Below are 16,500 nucleotides of genomic sequence, written 5' to 3'. Positions count from 1 at the left end.
AAGAAAGATACCATTAGATTAGTAATAGCACAGGGTGTTCGGAAAGTCACTGTGCAGTTTTGTAATCATATTTTATTCAGTCTATTTCAAGCCAGCAACTGATAGCAGTGTTTAGAAACAAAATAAGAAGGATCCAGGTCAGTATTGATGCCAACGTGGGTCACTTTCAACATTGTTAATAATTGTTATTCATATTCACCTCCTGTATTCTATATTGAAATATGTCTGTTTATAAATATATAAGTTTACAGTGACTTTCCAAACAACCTGTATAAAACGTGAGAATATAAGGCATGGGTAAAACTAATAGAAGATTCAGGAGTCATCCCCCAAATAGGCAATAAGGAGCCTAATAACCACTGGTCTAAAAATGGACAGTCATCACAATGATAGGAAAGTGCAACTTGATCTGAAGTCTTTGGGGGCAGAGCAAGTTAATCCCTTGCTTAATTGCAAGGCAAAGTGATCAGCATGAACACGAATATCAGGTGAGGGAGGAAAAACCAAAAAGGGTTGGAAAGGTTGTTCCTGAAATAAGGGCAAGGTGCATAAGAATAGGGGAAAGTGATATAACCTGAAAAACAAAATCCATAAAAGTCACGTTAGGCTTAGTAAATTCCTCAGGTTAGGAATGGGAAGGAAAGGGAAAATTTGGAGGAGGAAAAGGATAATCGAAGTCCCCACCAGCCTACACAGAATCAACGTGTTCTGGAGGAGCCTGGGCAATGCCCAGGGACAAAGACTGTCTCATGTAATGTTCAATCTCCCAGGATATAAAAGCAGATAAATCTACCCTCAGGTTGCCTATGCCACATGATACAGAAAAATGAAGACTAACAATTTATTTAAGTACTTCTTTCTGAAATTAGGATATTCAAGCTTATATAATATCAAAATTTAATCTATTAACTTTGTTTTGATGTCAAAGTTATTAAAATACATTGGTACTAAAGTAGTTTAAGTTTTGGATGTAACTGTAAAAATGACATAACATACACTTTTACCTATTCATATCCAGAAGGATAACTGCAAGAATGAAAATATAAAAGCACAGACTTCATATTGTAAAATTAAGTATTTAAGTGTAGCACGTTAAAATGCTGTCCAACAGCATAAAATATATTAAAACACTACTGAAATGTTTTTGTTCATTATGAATATGTCATAACTACAACTGAACATTATTCATGTAAGAAAATATTTTACGTTGTATACATACTTGTGCCTTTTTTTTTAGCTAAACCTATTACGTAAGTTCCAGATCTGAAATAAACACAGTGTGATTTGGAATTATTGTGTTTAGACTTAGATTTTTTTTCCAAGGGAAAATTTTATAAATTTAGTTATTATAATTACTTTATCTTCAAACAATTAATTTAAAAACAACAACAATCAATAAAGTTATTTTCCTATCTAAGGTTGTATCAAACCATAGGAATCTAATGTCAGTACAAAATTTAATGTTTGACCTTATAAGATTATATGTCAAATAAATGTAATTCATTTTATACAAAGAGGAAGCTTAAATGGAAGAGTGTTTGTTATAATGATAAAAAGCTTTATTTCTATATCATATAAAGCTTACAATATCAGTTATGCTTTCTAGATTTAGATATAATTGAGTCCATTAAATGGACTTGTTTAAAGCCCCAGAACATAAAATATATAAAGACACTTTTTAAAAAACAAAAAAGTTTTATACTTATACATAATATTAAATATTCACGGTTCCAATTAAATACATTCTATAATTAAATGTTATTTATTGCTGCATTTACTGTTTACGCAATGTATTATGCACATTTCTGTAATACTAAAAAAAAAGTTATAATAAGTAGGATTCACTTACTTCCATTTGCCAAGATGGCATAAAATCAGCAGATTGACGTACTCGTTCAAAGATAATCTGAAGTTGTGGATTGATCATAGAGTTATCTGAAAACACAGATATACCCCTTTATAATGCTTATTTCTATATTGTTTTTAAGGCCATCTTGCTGTTTTCCATACATAACAAGTTAACATTTTCTTACATTGAAAATATATTTTCAGATTTGTACCTCTTCTCACACAATAGCTTTTCTCAACTTGTACTACTGTCTATATGCACAGATTTTAGCTCACCACTAACATTAATAATCCCATCTACTCCCATATGTTTTTACATGAGGCAGGTGCATGATAATAAGCAAATGACCATGTGACAATCCTCTATCAATAAGAGTGAAACACATTCCTTGCAAAGCTGGCTCCCTCTGTAGCTTAGCTAAAAGAGATGGGCAGCAAACCCCTTTTGATTTACTGATGTTAGTCCATGAATATACATTCCAAAGCAAACATATTTATAATGCAAAACAGTGCAAGGAAATATCCATAAAGAGCCACTGAGCAGGATCCACATATGCAAGAAAGGCTCCTGTAAAAAAGAAAAGCATAAAAAAAACATCTACAAACTCAGAGAGAAACCATGAGGTTCAAGATGTCAATATGAGGTAGACAGCAACCTGTATGGTAGTCAAAAGTCAAATGATAAAAAATAATGTGAGGTAAATGTATGGAGAGTAGTCCACATGCTGGCACAAACTTTATCTTGTTGATTCTAATGCAATGAGATAAAATAAAGATGATATCCTTCTTAGCAGAATAGAAGTAGAATAAGAGAACAAAGCTTTGGTAATCAATTGCTCCATGTCTCAAAACTGTAGTGGAAGAGGCTTGACCTGACTGAGGTAGAAATTGAAGAAAACTTCCAATTGAACTAGGTACTGTGTAGGAGAAAGGATGGACTTCTTCACTATGATTAACCAACACACATGCACTGCCACTTGTAGAAACAAACAGCTGTGGACAGAAAATGCCAAACAGGTAGAAGCCAGTCATCCATATAATGGTTATATATAAAAGTCGCAATGAAAGGAGATGTCAAGCAAAAATCTTAACTACCCACCAAACCCAGTATGAAGCCAAGGAAATCCCAAATGAAAGAGCCTGGAACTGGAAAATGTCCATCACGGATGAACCACAGAAAATAATGAGAAGATGGAAATATGAGAACAGGAAGTTATGCATCCATAATGTTGAATGTGGTCATCTAAAAACCTGGAGTGAAAACCCAATAAAGGGGCAGAAATGACTTTATGGTGAAACAAGAAGTATTCAGAAACTGATTTAGACTGGACAGGTCAATTACTCATCTCAAATCCTCAGCTTTCTTGTGAACAATGAAAAGCTTAGAGTAAAAAAACCTGATTGAATGGGAATCATCATTTAAACAGCTTCCTTGAGGTTTCTCACTGCCTCAATCAGATAACCACTTGAGACAGGATTCTTTAGAAAATGGATAGAAACTGGATACAAGGAAAGAGGAGATGGTGGTCAGAACTGAAGAGAAATACCTTTGGACAAAACCTGCAAAACCCATAGATCAGTAGTGAAGATGTTGACAAAGTGGTGGAGCATGAACTCCACAGAATCTGAACTCATTGTGAAGTCACCTGCACCACTGTTAATGTTTGAGATGAGCACAAGAAAAACAAGGATAAGGGCAAGAACTTTGAGATTTAGGTTGAGAATGAGGAATACAAGAATGAGGACAGGAAACAGGAATAGGATCAGGGGCTGTGTAGAATGAAGGTTGTGGTAAATGATTAGCAAAAGAAGATAAGGAACTATTCAATCTGGCCACATCAACACAGAATTTCAAAAAATTGGTACAGCCTCCAAAGATGTTGTCTTGCAAAAATGAAGCCATCCTTAAATTTTTGAGGAAACATGGGGTAGACAAATCCCTGCAAACAGCACCTCTCTCCCCTAATATAATGTAGCTAGGTTAAGTATGGAAAGGGCTAATTAAGAGAGCCTCAACAAAATTTACCACAAAAGGGATCTGAGCTTCAATGAAAAAAACCATCAAGAGAATGATGGACAGTCTGTTACAATAGGCATAAAGAGGAGAGGTAATGCAAAATATTAGTAAGTGTAAAATGAATCTTTGAAAACTGTGCCTGTGAATATGATACATAAGGCTTGAGATTAGAACTTCAGAGCAGTGACAGCAGATCTAATTGTTGGGAATTGAAATAAGGATTTGAAGATCAATAAAATGCAAAAGCATGTTGGTCAGAAACTCAAATGGGTCAAGGCATACTAAACTGCTGTGCATGAACCTTAATGTCAGATGAAGGGGAAAACATCAAATAATCAAATTTATGGATCTCACACAAAAAGGAAGGAGACATAAACAACAAGAGAAACATTCAAAATTTGATAAACTTGTGTAATCAACTAGAGGAAAGGTGCAAGAAAAAGGCTGTCTGAATTATCCTAGTCCTGAACATTTTCATCAGGCTGCATAGATAATAGCTGTTGGGGAGAAGGTTGAAGTTCCATGTAAGAAACTAACTCCTCATGAACCAAAGCTTGCATCTCCATAGTATATAACACTGATCACAAGGTATGGGTAAGAGGAATTTGTGCATCACCAGTAACTTCAGGAGTCATGGTAATAACCACAGCAAAGTGTGAATTCATATAATTCACAATAAGTAGTGTGAAAATAGGCAGTAACATATCAATTGTAAAAAGTTACAAAGCAAACTTATTCAAGAAAATAAATGCAAAGTCCAAAATAATGGAAAAAAATTAATAAAAACTGAAAGCAAGCAAGAAACACATTCAACTGATATTCTGCCAATCAAAAAAGTGAGGTTCATGTATAGCAGAACAGAGGGAGCTAGCTTCTATTGGTGGAGAATTGTCGCATGCTCTATCTGTGCTAAGTGAGTAGCCTGAAATTGCAGGTTATAAAGGCTTGTTTGTCAAATAAAAAAATTTCTTTTCAATGCATTAGAGGGAAGTGAATGATAAAAAAAAAGCTGTTGTGTAAAAGGAGACATGCTTATTATTTTTATAATTTATCTATCTACCCAATAGTATAGAGGTTTCATTTTACTTAGAAACTGTCATGCTTTAAGAATATAATTAGCTTTGTCTTGTTTCTCTTCTGATTTTCATTCTTAGGCTGAGTTTTTATTATTACAGCTATTCATTCCCATCCAAATGTCACAACATCTAGTCTAAATAATCAACACTAATGAAGTATGATGCTGAATATAGCTATGGGAAACATTTTCAGTATAGGAAAAAATTAAATTATGATAGAAAATCTTGCCTTTTCTCATGTAACAAGTAGAATTCCAGACTGAAATGGCAGAGAAAAGTACCCTTTAGAAAGCATAAGTGAGCCCATGGAGTGTGAAACCTCAAGGGATGGGGTCACACCCATGATAGACTATACCACGGCTATACCAGGTATAGTCTTCACTGTTACTGAAGAAATGTCACCAGAAAGGCAGAAAGAAGCATATCCATGAAAATAGATATGCAAATGGTATAGATTGGCAAGGGCACATCAAACTATAATTAGTTAGTCAACTCCAGCCCAAAACCTGAGTGGTACCAGGAATTGAGCATCTGAGCCATGATAAGAGAAGAATTTTTACCATTTCTATCTCAGGCTCAGGAATAAGAAAGGGTAGATGCTTCAATTGCAGACACAGTACACTACCAATACCAGCCACCTGGGAAACCAACATTCAGATGATGGAAGGAAGGTCCCAGCCCAACGATATGAGTGAAAACTTATATTGTCTTGACCAGCTCTAATTACCACTAGCACACACAGGAACTGACATGCAGGTGGTAGTAGAATGAAAGATTCTCAACCAGAGTATTAAACTACATATGGTAGATACATAAAGTCCATAACCAAAAGCCACCTGGAATTGTACAGAAAGTCTGCAGTTGGAGGAGAATACAAACCATCTAAAGTAGCAGAATACTATCAACCAACTCTAAACTTAGTGGGATTGAGCACACTAGGAGGAAACCTCTATGAACCACCACCCTAATGGCTAAGAGCTAGTACAAGGTAAGGATTGTTGTACTTCTCTAGAAGAGGATGGGGAGTAGTACAGTGGGGAATCTGGAGGAACACTTCACCAGAAAAAGTGAAAGATGAACATAAAACATTCAACTATGAATGAAGGAATAGTCAGCAACCCTTTTCCTGTTTTATTCAGGATAGTCCATGAGTTTGTACAGCCTGGGATAAGCATATTTATTGCACAAGTAATGGTCTCACAGAACACCCCATCTCAACAGTAAGCATTATATGCTATATACTGCAGACTTGATGGCTGTTCCAGTTTACATCAAAAACCAAATCTCTTAGGAACCAGCATCCAGGAGAAGGTAGGATGGAAGTTTTCAAGCCAAATAATGTACCTTGACAGGCACCATTTGCCATAGAGTGAAATCCAATCCAAAGCATAGGGTTTTCTGTAAGTTAATAGGAAAACTTACCTACTTATAGGTAAATGGTGTTTGGTTGAGAAGAAGATGGCCAAATGATGAAATTAATTGGTGAAAAAAGTGTGTAGTAAAGTCTATATGCCAGCCTGAATGATATCCTTCAACTTTAGGATTTTGCATGGCTGAATAAATCAAAATGAAGTTTTTGCTTAATTTTTTTAAAAGAAAACCTATGACATAAACTGGAAAAAAGTTCTTTTTTCAGGGTGAGTTGGTATGGAATAACCCAAATGTAGGTATAATACTTATTCTACATTTTCACTAATTTAGCATGCCACTGATAAAATCAATTATATGCTTAAAAACAAAATAAAATGAAAATATATCTCATAAATGGCAAAAATATGAATTAAACATTAAAAGAAGGATAAAACGTTTCTTTGCCATAACAAATCAGTGTTTAGCAGAAACTTTTGATCAAAGCAAACTACCTAATAGATCAGAGCTAAAAATTAACCCTGTAATTAATACAACTAATTTAATATATCACTGTAACTAGGAGTATGAAATGTCCTAAAACAAAAACTTATGAATATTAGAATGCACTGATTTATCAGTTGGATATCCTCACTGTTATCAAAATTTTTAGCCACAATTCCAATAACATCTTATGAAGTTCAGTCAGCTTTAGAGATTTAGATTAGTCCTTAATCAATACCATATACTAATAACACATATTAACCTGCATAATAAAAATGTACACATTAAGTAATTTAAATATTATACATTTTAACCACTACTGTTAATGAAGTCAATATTAAAGAGAAAATGCAATACAAATAAAAAAACACACAAAACAATTGTTGTTTGTTCATGCAATATTGCAGATTCCTTGTACTTAACAAAGCTAAACAGTAATCAAGGAAACTCCATGTGTTTCTGAAACTTCTTCAATAAATGTAACTAAGTATAAACAATGTTATACACAAAAAGTCACAAAATAATTGCTAAATATCATCATTCATAATGAATACAAAATTCTATCCTACTAACTCTGAAAATAGTTTAAAAACTATGCCTTGTTTTACAGCAAAAAAAAAACCAAAAAACAAAACACATTCATATGTTTATTGGACCATATACATTTAAAATATAGTAGAGGTATCACTCAAGTATAAACAAAAAAAAGAATGGAATCTTCAAATTAATATTAAATAAACATAACAGTAAGCATAAGACAAATTATCATCTTAAGAAAAAAAAACTAAGATTATCAGCAGTTACAACCTGGTATTCTTTGGAAAAGAATGTAAATAGGCCATGAAGACAAAATACAAATTTAGCTATTTTCTCAGAAATTAACATTCATTAAACAATTACCCTGTATGCTAAGCATTTGTCCAATTTTAAGAGCTGCACCTCGTACTCGACATAGTGTATTTACTATTCTGTTGGCATTTGCCTCAGACAGAAATGGGTTGCTATCTAGTATGGATGTAGTTGTTGTTTCTTCCTTCTGTTTCAACCCTAATTTACGGCGTGTCATTTCAGCAATGGCTCCCACTCCCAATCCTGCTGCCAATCCTGAAAAAAGAGAAAAAAAAATTCTGGAACATATAAAGTTCCTGCAACAAGTACAATACCAAAGCACTTAGAATTACAATCTACGCTACCAGTGAAAAACTCAAAATAATTTTGAAAATTCATTTTGAGAAGGTACTTCACCTCTGAAACACTGTTTAGTGATTCTCACTCCATCAGCAACATTTGTGACTTTTGATTGTGAACATCCTTGTTGCTGTGCATTATGTGCACGACCATTCCGAGTTTTCCATTCTCTCACCTTCCATATGATGTATTGTATAAGTGCCCAGAAAACTACATAAGCTTTGCTTTAAGGAAAAAAGTTCCCCACATGTCATATTTCTTTGTTTATAATAATGACAAACTAGCACATTTCTCCTGGCTGTGTGGAGGTAGGTGGGAATGTATTTTAGAGGTAAGTATCTGCATGATATTAATTGTAATTATAAAGATGTAAATTTGAAATCAGACAGACTTGTCTTTGAAATAATCTATTGAGAATACTCACACTGAAATGTAGAAAAAGAAAAAGAGTGTCATAGCAAAAAGCACTCAATTCACTGAACTCTGTGACAGGAAAGGTTTGATATCTTGTTCATAGCACAGACACCTGACCAAAAATGCAGACGGAAACCACTCATCTCAGAAAAGTATATCTTTGCTCTAGATGCATTCTAATTAAAATATCAAGATAAAGATTAAGATTTTATAGAAATACCAGAATAATTATGCACATTCACAGGGATGGTCCAGATAATGATGCTCAGGTTTTCATGGTCAAAGAGTAAAGTATTGTTTTATATCTGTTGGTGAAGGATTCTAAGTGAAGAAGACCAATAATTCAGTACAGAATTGGCTAATTTCTACATGTAAAATCCTCATTAACTAAAATTTAAAAATAAGCAACCACTAAATTGGCCTGTTTATCAGACACCCAAGGAGAATTATGAGGATGTGCTCATTAATTAGAGAACAGTGCAAAGTGAACACCATTAAAGGAAGAAAGGAAAGGTTAAAATGAAACTATACAAAGTAGCCTATTCTGGTTTGAGATATGACACATCAATTTCAGAATAACTATTAAATCTCCAAATTCTAAGATTTCTAAGCAAGGATTTGCATGCAGAGGTAGGGAAAGGTACTTGCCAAGGCATCATACAACACATAATAGTCTTCTGTTCATTTCCAAGAGACATCAAACTCTCAAAAAGCTCCACAGGGGAATAGAATAGTATCTAAAACAACTGTAGAGGTAAAAGGAAATATATTAAAAAATGTTGACTAGACAAAAAATATATAAGCCACAGAGTATTAGAGTACAAGAAATAGACTGTGAATTGTTTTTTAAGGAGTGTTACTGAATTACCTGTTAGGGATTCAACTTGGCTTAGAAAATCCCCACAGAAGACAAATACAAACCCAAAGCTGAAGAATTAATAATGTAATGTGAGTAAACTCATAAAAATACATGTCGATTCTACTATGAACCAGCCTGAAGAACACTATCTAATGAGCTATTATGACTAGGTTGCCAAAGGCACTGCCCAATTGCGAATTTGATGAGATGAAGTGAAAAAGTCCCTCATAAGGTGACTGAGCACATTATAGTAAAGAAGAAAGATTAATTGCTGTGACAGCAAATGTGTTAATGCTGTTGAAGCAACATCCCAGAAGTGTGGTTACTCATGAAGTATAAAAAAAGCCTTTACCAGAATCTCCTGAATAATTTGATGCATGTAAGATTACAACAAACAACTCTGATGGCACATAAAAAGTAATCCTCTGAACAAGGAGCAGGTTCAGTCCAAAAAGATAACAGGTAAAAAACAATGGTTACTTTTCAGTGATGTCGAGAAAACCCACTTGTAGAGAAAAATATATATGTAAAAACGGCTTGTTTGGGTTGAGAAAAAGTTTTACGTAGAGGAGTGAACAATGTTTTGACCTTCTTCGGTCATTGTCAGGTTCACAAATGGTTACATTTCATTGTGATCAATGTCTTAGGTAGAAAGACTTTATCTGCATACAAGTACATAACTTTCCAAAAAAATAAAACATGATGCATCAAAAGTAATGACATAAATATCTGAACATCTCCTGTCCAATGAAACTAAAAGTATAAAATACATCTTGAGGAAAATAAGTTAAAGCAAAAAGTTGATGATTCCAAAAAGAAATTTATAATTTTCTTATATATTGAAAGCATATTTCTGATAGGAACTTAACTTCTTTTACATAAATAGCTATTCTCATTCAGTGCTACTCTCTGTATGCAAAAACGTTTTTCACTTATGCCACAAGCCTTCTCCCTCCCATCCATTAAAAATGGCTCATTACAATGTGTCTTTCATGCAGATTATCATGATACAACCCCTCTACCAATGAGAGTGCCACATACTTTCACTATGCATGTAACTCCTTCTATTCACTTCCACCAGACAAGCACTTAAAATTTTAACAGAAAATGGAAGTACCAGTTTTCAGTGAGGAGGAAGAGTGAAAAGTGACAGGAGATAAGTACCTATCAGAAATGGATTTTTAGTATAGGGAAATTATAACTTTCAATAAGGTATATTACCTCTTCTAGAATCCCACATTAATCATGTGGAGGGATTGATTTGAGGAAAGAAAAGAAGCTTCCTTTGAAAGCACCCAAAGGACACATCTAGAGATGAGAGAGTTAGATTCAAAGAACTGATGTGAGAGACCACACCACATCTTAATTAGATATAATCTTATCCATCAGAGAAGTTTGTAGTATACATCGGTAGAAAAACAGAAGAGCACAATCAAGTGATGTGGAAAAAATATCAGAAGTTCCCCAAGGTGTAGAATGGTTAGGGAATGATGGACTTCACTCAGCAAGTCAACTACATGCAAAACCCATGCTGCTGGTACCCAACATCCACATTAATGATCTTCATCAAATTTGGTAAGAAGGTTTGTTGGATCCATGAGGAGATATATACAAATTTATGGTTTTGTATTTTGTGTCGTGCCATTTGTATGGGTGTTTTGGGTTTGTTTTTAATTGTATACAAAGAACACAACTTTTCATGTCATAAGGTAACCTTTTATTAATCAAGAATTTAAAATAACTTTAGTGAAACTAACTCAAATGACATTCATTTGGAAAAAGGGTGATATAAGAAGGGAGGCCTTTATATCTATGCTGAAAACTGTGGGAGACAAGAACCTTGTAACACAACACAACAGGCTCAATATTTGTTTGTTAGTTAAACAAAAAAAATACTTAATGCAATGCCTCTGTTGATGAGTTATAGTATAACAGATACTAAATCAGTGAGACATGCAGAAAGAGAAAAGTGGAATGTACAGAGCTAATACTGATTAAAATGACTGGGTCAATAACAGTAGTTTGTAGCCAATAGTTATATGGAAAATAGTATCAAAATTGAACAAATCAAAGCATGCAGGGAAGAAACATGAGGAGAATACAAGGTAAAAAAACAACATGTGAAGATCACCCTAAAGAATGATCTGGGGGTTTAGAACTTGTGCAGAGAACTTTAGCTGAAATATTGTCACATGCTTCTTACCTAATGCAAGGAAAGAAAAAAATATTAATATTTTGCTGAATTCTGAAGACATCAGCAACAATCCAAGCTTTAGAAAAAGCAGAAAATACACAAGGATTCAACAACTGAATCATCTAAGATCACACCAGCACCCTCGATCGTAATAGAAATCAATTCTCAATTTAACATTACCACATACCTATGAAACCAATGAAATAAGTCTAGCAAAAGATTACTCAGGACTAACACAAAAACTCCCTCAGTAAAAAAATAACAAATAAAACACATGTCTTAGCAAGAAGAAAAAGGTAGATGTCTCAGAATACAAGTGCCTCATAATCATGTAAACCTGATTAGGGCACTAACAGATGATTTGGCATTAACATATATATATATATATTAATGAGAGCTGACAATGCAGTCATGAGGTTTGCATGCATATTAGAAGTAGACTGTACATTGTAACCAAGAAGTTGTAGAATGTTTTTGTATTAACCAAAGTGTTAACACAAGGGTTAACATTAACTCCAGATTTCCTAAGCAGGAAAAACAAAGGCACAAAGTTCACAGCAAGATTGCCAACCAGAAAAATCTGACTTACAATAGAAAAGCCAAGCTTTTGTAGTTTCCCTCATACATGCACAATAAATAATATGGCAAAAGCAAGAATACAGAAATTTGAATGAAATGGTTTATGCAATGCAGTACATTGTGTCAAGAACATTCATAACCAAAAGTCATAATTACTGATAAAGGAAAAATAAAATAAGAAAAGGCTTATAGAATTTCAGAGGTAAGTCTACCCAAACCTAAAATTAAACCTTTAATCAAAAATAACTGAAAAATAACAATAGATCTCATTAAAAATTACAATAAATCTATCTTAATCTTTAAAACCTCAAAATGCTGTTGGTTTGATGACTAAACTTGTTTCATGCATCCAACTTTTAACTTGCTATGAATAAAAATATAAAACTCTTTTATTTGCCTGTACACATACAAGGTGTCCAAAAAGTCTGGAAACATAGGTGATTTGCAACTTTTCTCTATTTCAGATATGTGACTGATTATGGTTTAGTCAAAGTATAAGAAGGTCAAATTAATTTGCAATTAATCCAAACTTATTTCAAATTAAAAGGATGGCACATGAAACATTTTGAAAAATCTGTTAAACGCCTATAGTTCCAGACTTTTCAGGCACCCTGTACAATAAGAACTTTATGCCCTCTGGTTATAATCAGGGTTTATAAAATATTGTCTTCATATTTATCATGCCTACAATGAAGTATGATTCTTTAACACTAAGTGAATACTTTGGACAGATTATACCTTTTTGTACATTTTTACAGATAAAAAAATTGACCTCATTGTCAAACATATAATTGCCCTCAAATGTCCTTACTCAAGTAAACAAAGCTTAGTTCTTAGAAATAGAATCACTATACTCTATATAACACCTAAATTCTATTTAGAATTACTTTTAATACTTTATGCCAAAAATAACCTTTTTTTTTTTCTACTTGCATATCTTAGGATTAGGAAAGGTACACACATCAGCAAAAGTAAAGCAACTTAACTACATGTGTTCATAAACATGTGACTTTCATTCAGAACCAGCTAAACTACTACTCACCAAATTTCTTTATCAGAATTTCATGTTCTTACAATAATCCACACCAAACTGGAGTCGTTTATAAAAATCTACAAGTTAAACAATCTTCAAACTTAAATGACTGTTGTACTTCTGTGAAACTAAACGTGCTCTAGTTTATTTCATAGGTATTTTTAACTGTGTTTATCTTTCACAAATATCATAATACTTCCATTGTGAACTTTGCTTGTTGCCCTGATTTCTTGGATTTTTTAAATTTTATTGAACAGCTGCCAAAGATATTCTGAAATGTTCTTTGAAGCAAAATCATCCAATTCACTATATTTGATTGAAAGTTTCATAATCATGTAAACCATTAAATAACAATAACCTAATTCACTATTTTTAATGGAATGTTCAAAGAAGCATGATTAGGGTAATTATGTATCAGCTCAATTTTTGTACATTTTTTTTTTCTATTATAAGTTATGCTTTCATCACTTTGACTTAGCTTGTTCAAACACAACCTATTATTCTTTGAAATTATATTCATATTTAAGATACCAGACCATACTTATGTTCCTCGACTGAAATATTTTAATTATACTTTTAGGACTGTTAGAAATTTACATGTAACAAAGTAACAAAAGTGAAAAGCACTTGAGAAAGATGCCTTTCTTTTTTTTCTTTATAATCAAGTGCACAAGTGGGGCTGACTTGAGGAGAATCTTCTTTTGATTAAGACAGGAATGAGCTAATTCTGTTGAGCTAGCTCTGTATACAGCAGTTTGAAACTAAACAAATGTTTATTTCAAGTATTCAAATAATATCCAGGTTTATTGTTATATCAAACTTTTGTATCTTTGTACATAGCTTAAAAACAACTTTAAAAAGATGTCACCATAACTTCTGCAGAGGTTGGTTGTGCTACTTCTTTAATAATGACAGCAATATTTTACAGAAAACTTACCAACCAGCTGTTTATTAAAATACTTCCTTGAAAAATAACAAATATGAACATGGTATTAATTCACTGTCATTTCAAGAAATATATCCAGTGAATTTGTTTAAATTATAGCTGTACTAGGGATTATTTAAATTCAGCAATAATTTCCTTTATAATTCCATATTAATTTTCTGAGATATCATAGTACACTGAAATGTTATAAGTTTTCCAGATGCTTCTGAAAGCACTGGTAGTATAGTTGTATCACGATTTGATAACTAGCTGTTAACACATATAACATATATCAAGATACATAATAGGAACACTGTACCTCCATATGACATCAACCTTCCTAATCGAGTAGCTGGAACTTTTCTTTCTCTTGACCTTTCACTCAACTACATAGAAAAGCCAAGGTATTATCATTATTATCTGGAATGTGTTTTTTTCTGCCTGTCAACTTATGAAAATAATAAACACAATAAAGTATATAAATCCAGCAAATGAGATAGATTTACAATGGTAAAATTTCAAGTACTGTGTGACAATTTTAGTTTTGTGCTAAACATGAAAACTTGAATTATGAGTACTGAATAATGTGTAATAGCCTTAATCTTGAGTATTATACAAAAGCCAGATTTTCGAGGAACATGCAACAGATCTGCTTGGGTGTTTTTCAACTGTCTGAATTATTAGAACCATTAAAATACATTAGGTTTGATGTGAAAGTGCTTCAGTGAAGTTACTGCACAGGGAGGTTGTATTGGCCTTTTACTGATGGAGGACTATTATCACATGATGTTATTGTGCACTATAAGGTTCATATTAAATAATATTTTTAAGTAGTAGTTAGGTCAAGGCTAGTAGCATGCAAGCTTCATAGGCAGGTATGCAAATAATAACATTTTAATCATTCATTAAATCATTTGGATCAAAAGAAATCACTGCAATTCAAAATTAATGTATTATTACACATGCCAAAATAAAAACTTTGAAGGATTAAAATAACTATAAGCCGATAAAATAGTATATTTTGCTTGAATGTGCAGTCAAACTGACAAAAGCAAATGCACCATATCACAAATATTTATTTAATACTTTTTAAGCATCTTTTATAAAAATGATCAATACCTATCCACTATTAGGGAAATGACAAAACTAAGGTATCAAACTTTAACTTGTCCAAAGCAATGTTCTCATGCCTGTACTGGAGGAACAGAAGAAAAAAATGCAGAAGTTATAACATATGTGTCAACCAACCTTTCATAAATGTGATTTGCATGCCTGTACAAATATGTTTAACTTAAAAAACCTTACAGGTACAATAAAAATGGGATGTAATTTAATCGTAAAGGATTCTAAACATAACTGTTATTCATTTTAAAAGGACGGTAAAATTTATCATAAAGAAAAAAAATTTGTTCTTATGCAAGAGATTTAAATTTTGTGTTTTGCTTTAAATAATTCTAAAAGTCCAGCAAAAATCCTGTCATATTTTAATAATAGCAATTTATGATCTTGTTATGGTAAATGAAAGTACCAGTGTAACTACTTATTTTATACTCTGATTGTTTATTACAAAACTATGTGCAGTAAACACTATTTTTATGATTCACTAATTGATATCCACTTCATTTAAAAAATCCTGTACACATTATGTTTTTGAGTATTTAAAAAACAACTGTTTACTTTTAACTTGATGCTTTTTATGTAATACGATGGATAAGGATTAAAAAATGACATTTTTGTTTATAGTTAAAAGCAACATTTAATTATAAATAAAACAAATTTCTATTTCTCTTTTATAACCTCTTTGATAATCTCTAGTTCTACCTTTGTAACCTTCTGTAAACAATTCTTTTTGAAAGTTTCCAGAACAATTTGAGAGCTTTAAAGTTACAATATAGGAAGACTGAATGACCACAAATAAATTTTTTTTGTACATTAATTAAGCAGTGTTCTGAAAACACTGAATTAGTCAAAATATATGCAGTTAATATCCATCATAAGTGTGCTAGAGTGGTAATATTTTATACTTGGTCCACCAAAATACTAAATTAGTTCATCACCAACACATTTAATAAAATCAAATTTTTTTCCCAAACACAGATATAGTAAAATCCCATTTATTTTTACACTTATCATCTAAGCAATGAGTTTTGGTGTTTGAATCAAACACTTTCACTATTAGGAAAAAAAACAACTAAATATCAATGATTTATAATATTAGAATGTTCTCTTTCTATGGTCAAACTTAACAGGCAGAACTGTATGAATTCAAACAATGTTACATAGAAGATATCTAATTATGTAACTATGTGCCAAGTGAAAAAATATAGTTTTTGGTAACAACAAAATCATACAGTACTACAAACAAATACAGTCACATAGCTGAAGCTTCACCTTGTTACTTTATAATCTATATACTGTAATGATGTGGAAGGGCCCTCGAACCATTACCATTATAGCATGTTATATAGATGATAGGATACAGGTATGTTTCTTAATAATAATAATTCATTACTTAT

At 32.4% G+C, this 16,500-nt stretch overlaps 1 protein-coding gene across 6 annotated transcripts in view; it reads right to left on the bottom strand.

Moving 5' to 3' along the window:
* The window catches only part of Coq8 (ubiquinone biosynthesis protein COQ8, mitochondrial), a 68,507-nt gene that overhangs the window by 40,100 nt on the left and 11,907 nt on the right, over nt 1-16,500 (bottom strand). For all 6 annotated transcript variants that reach the window (XM_076455505.1, XM_076455508.1, XM_076455506.1 and 3 more), the window contains exons 4-6: nt 14,304-14,370; nt 7,693-7,896; nt 1,850-1,935 (exon numbers count right to left, since the gene is read on the bottom strand). In XM_076455505.1, the coding sequence (XP_076311620.1) occupies nt 1,850-1,935; nt 7,693-7,896; nt 14,304-14,370 (357 nt within the window). The remainder of the gene's footprint in view (nt 1-1,849; nt 1,936-7,692; nt 7,897-14,303; nt 14,371-16,500) is intronic.

The sequence above is a fragment of the Tachypleus tridentatus genome, chromosome 9, assembly GCF_004210375.1.
Source record: "Tachypleus tridentatus isolate NWPU-2018 chromosome 9, ASM421037v1, whole genome shotgun sequence".
Classification (NCBI taxonomy): Eukaryota; Metazoa; Arthropoda; class Merostomata; order Xiphosura; family Limulidae; genus Tachypleus; species Tachypleus tridentatus.
The sequence above is the reverse complement of the archived record's forward strand: the minus strand, read 5'-3'. Positions and strand labels throughout refer to the sequence as shown.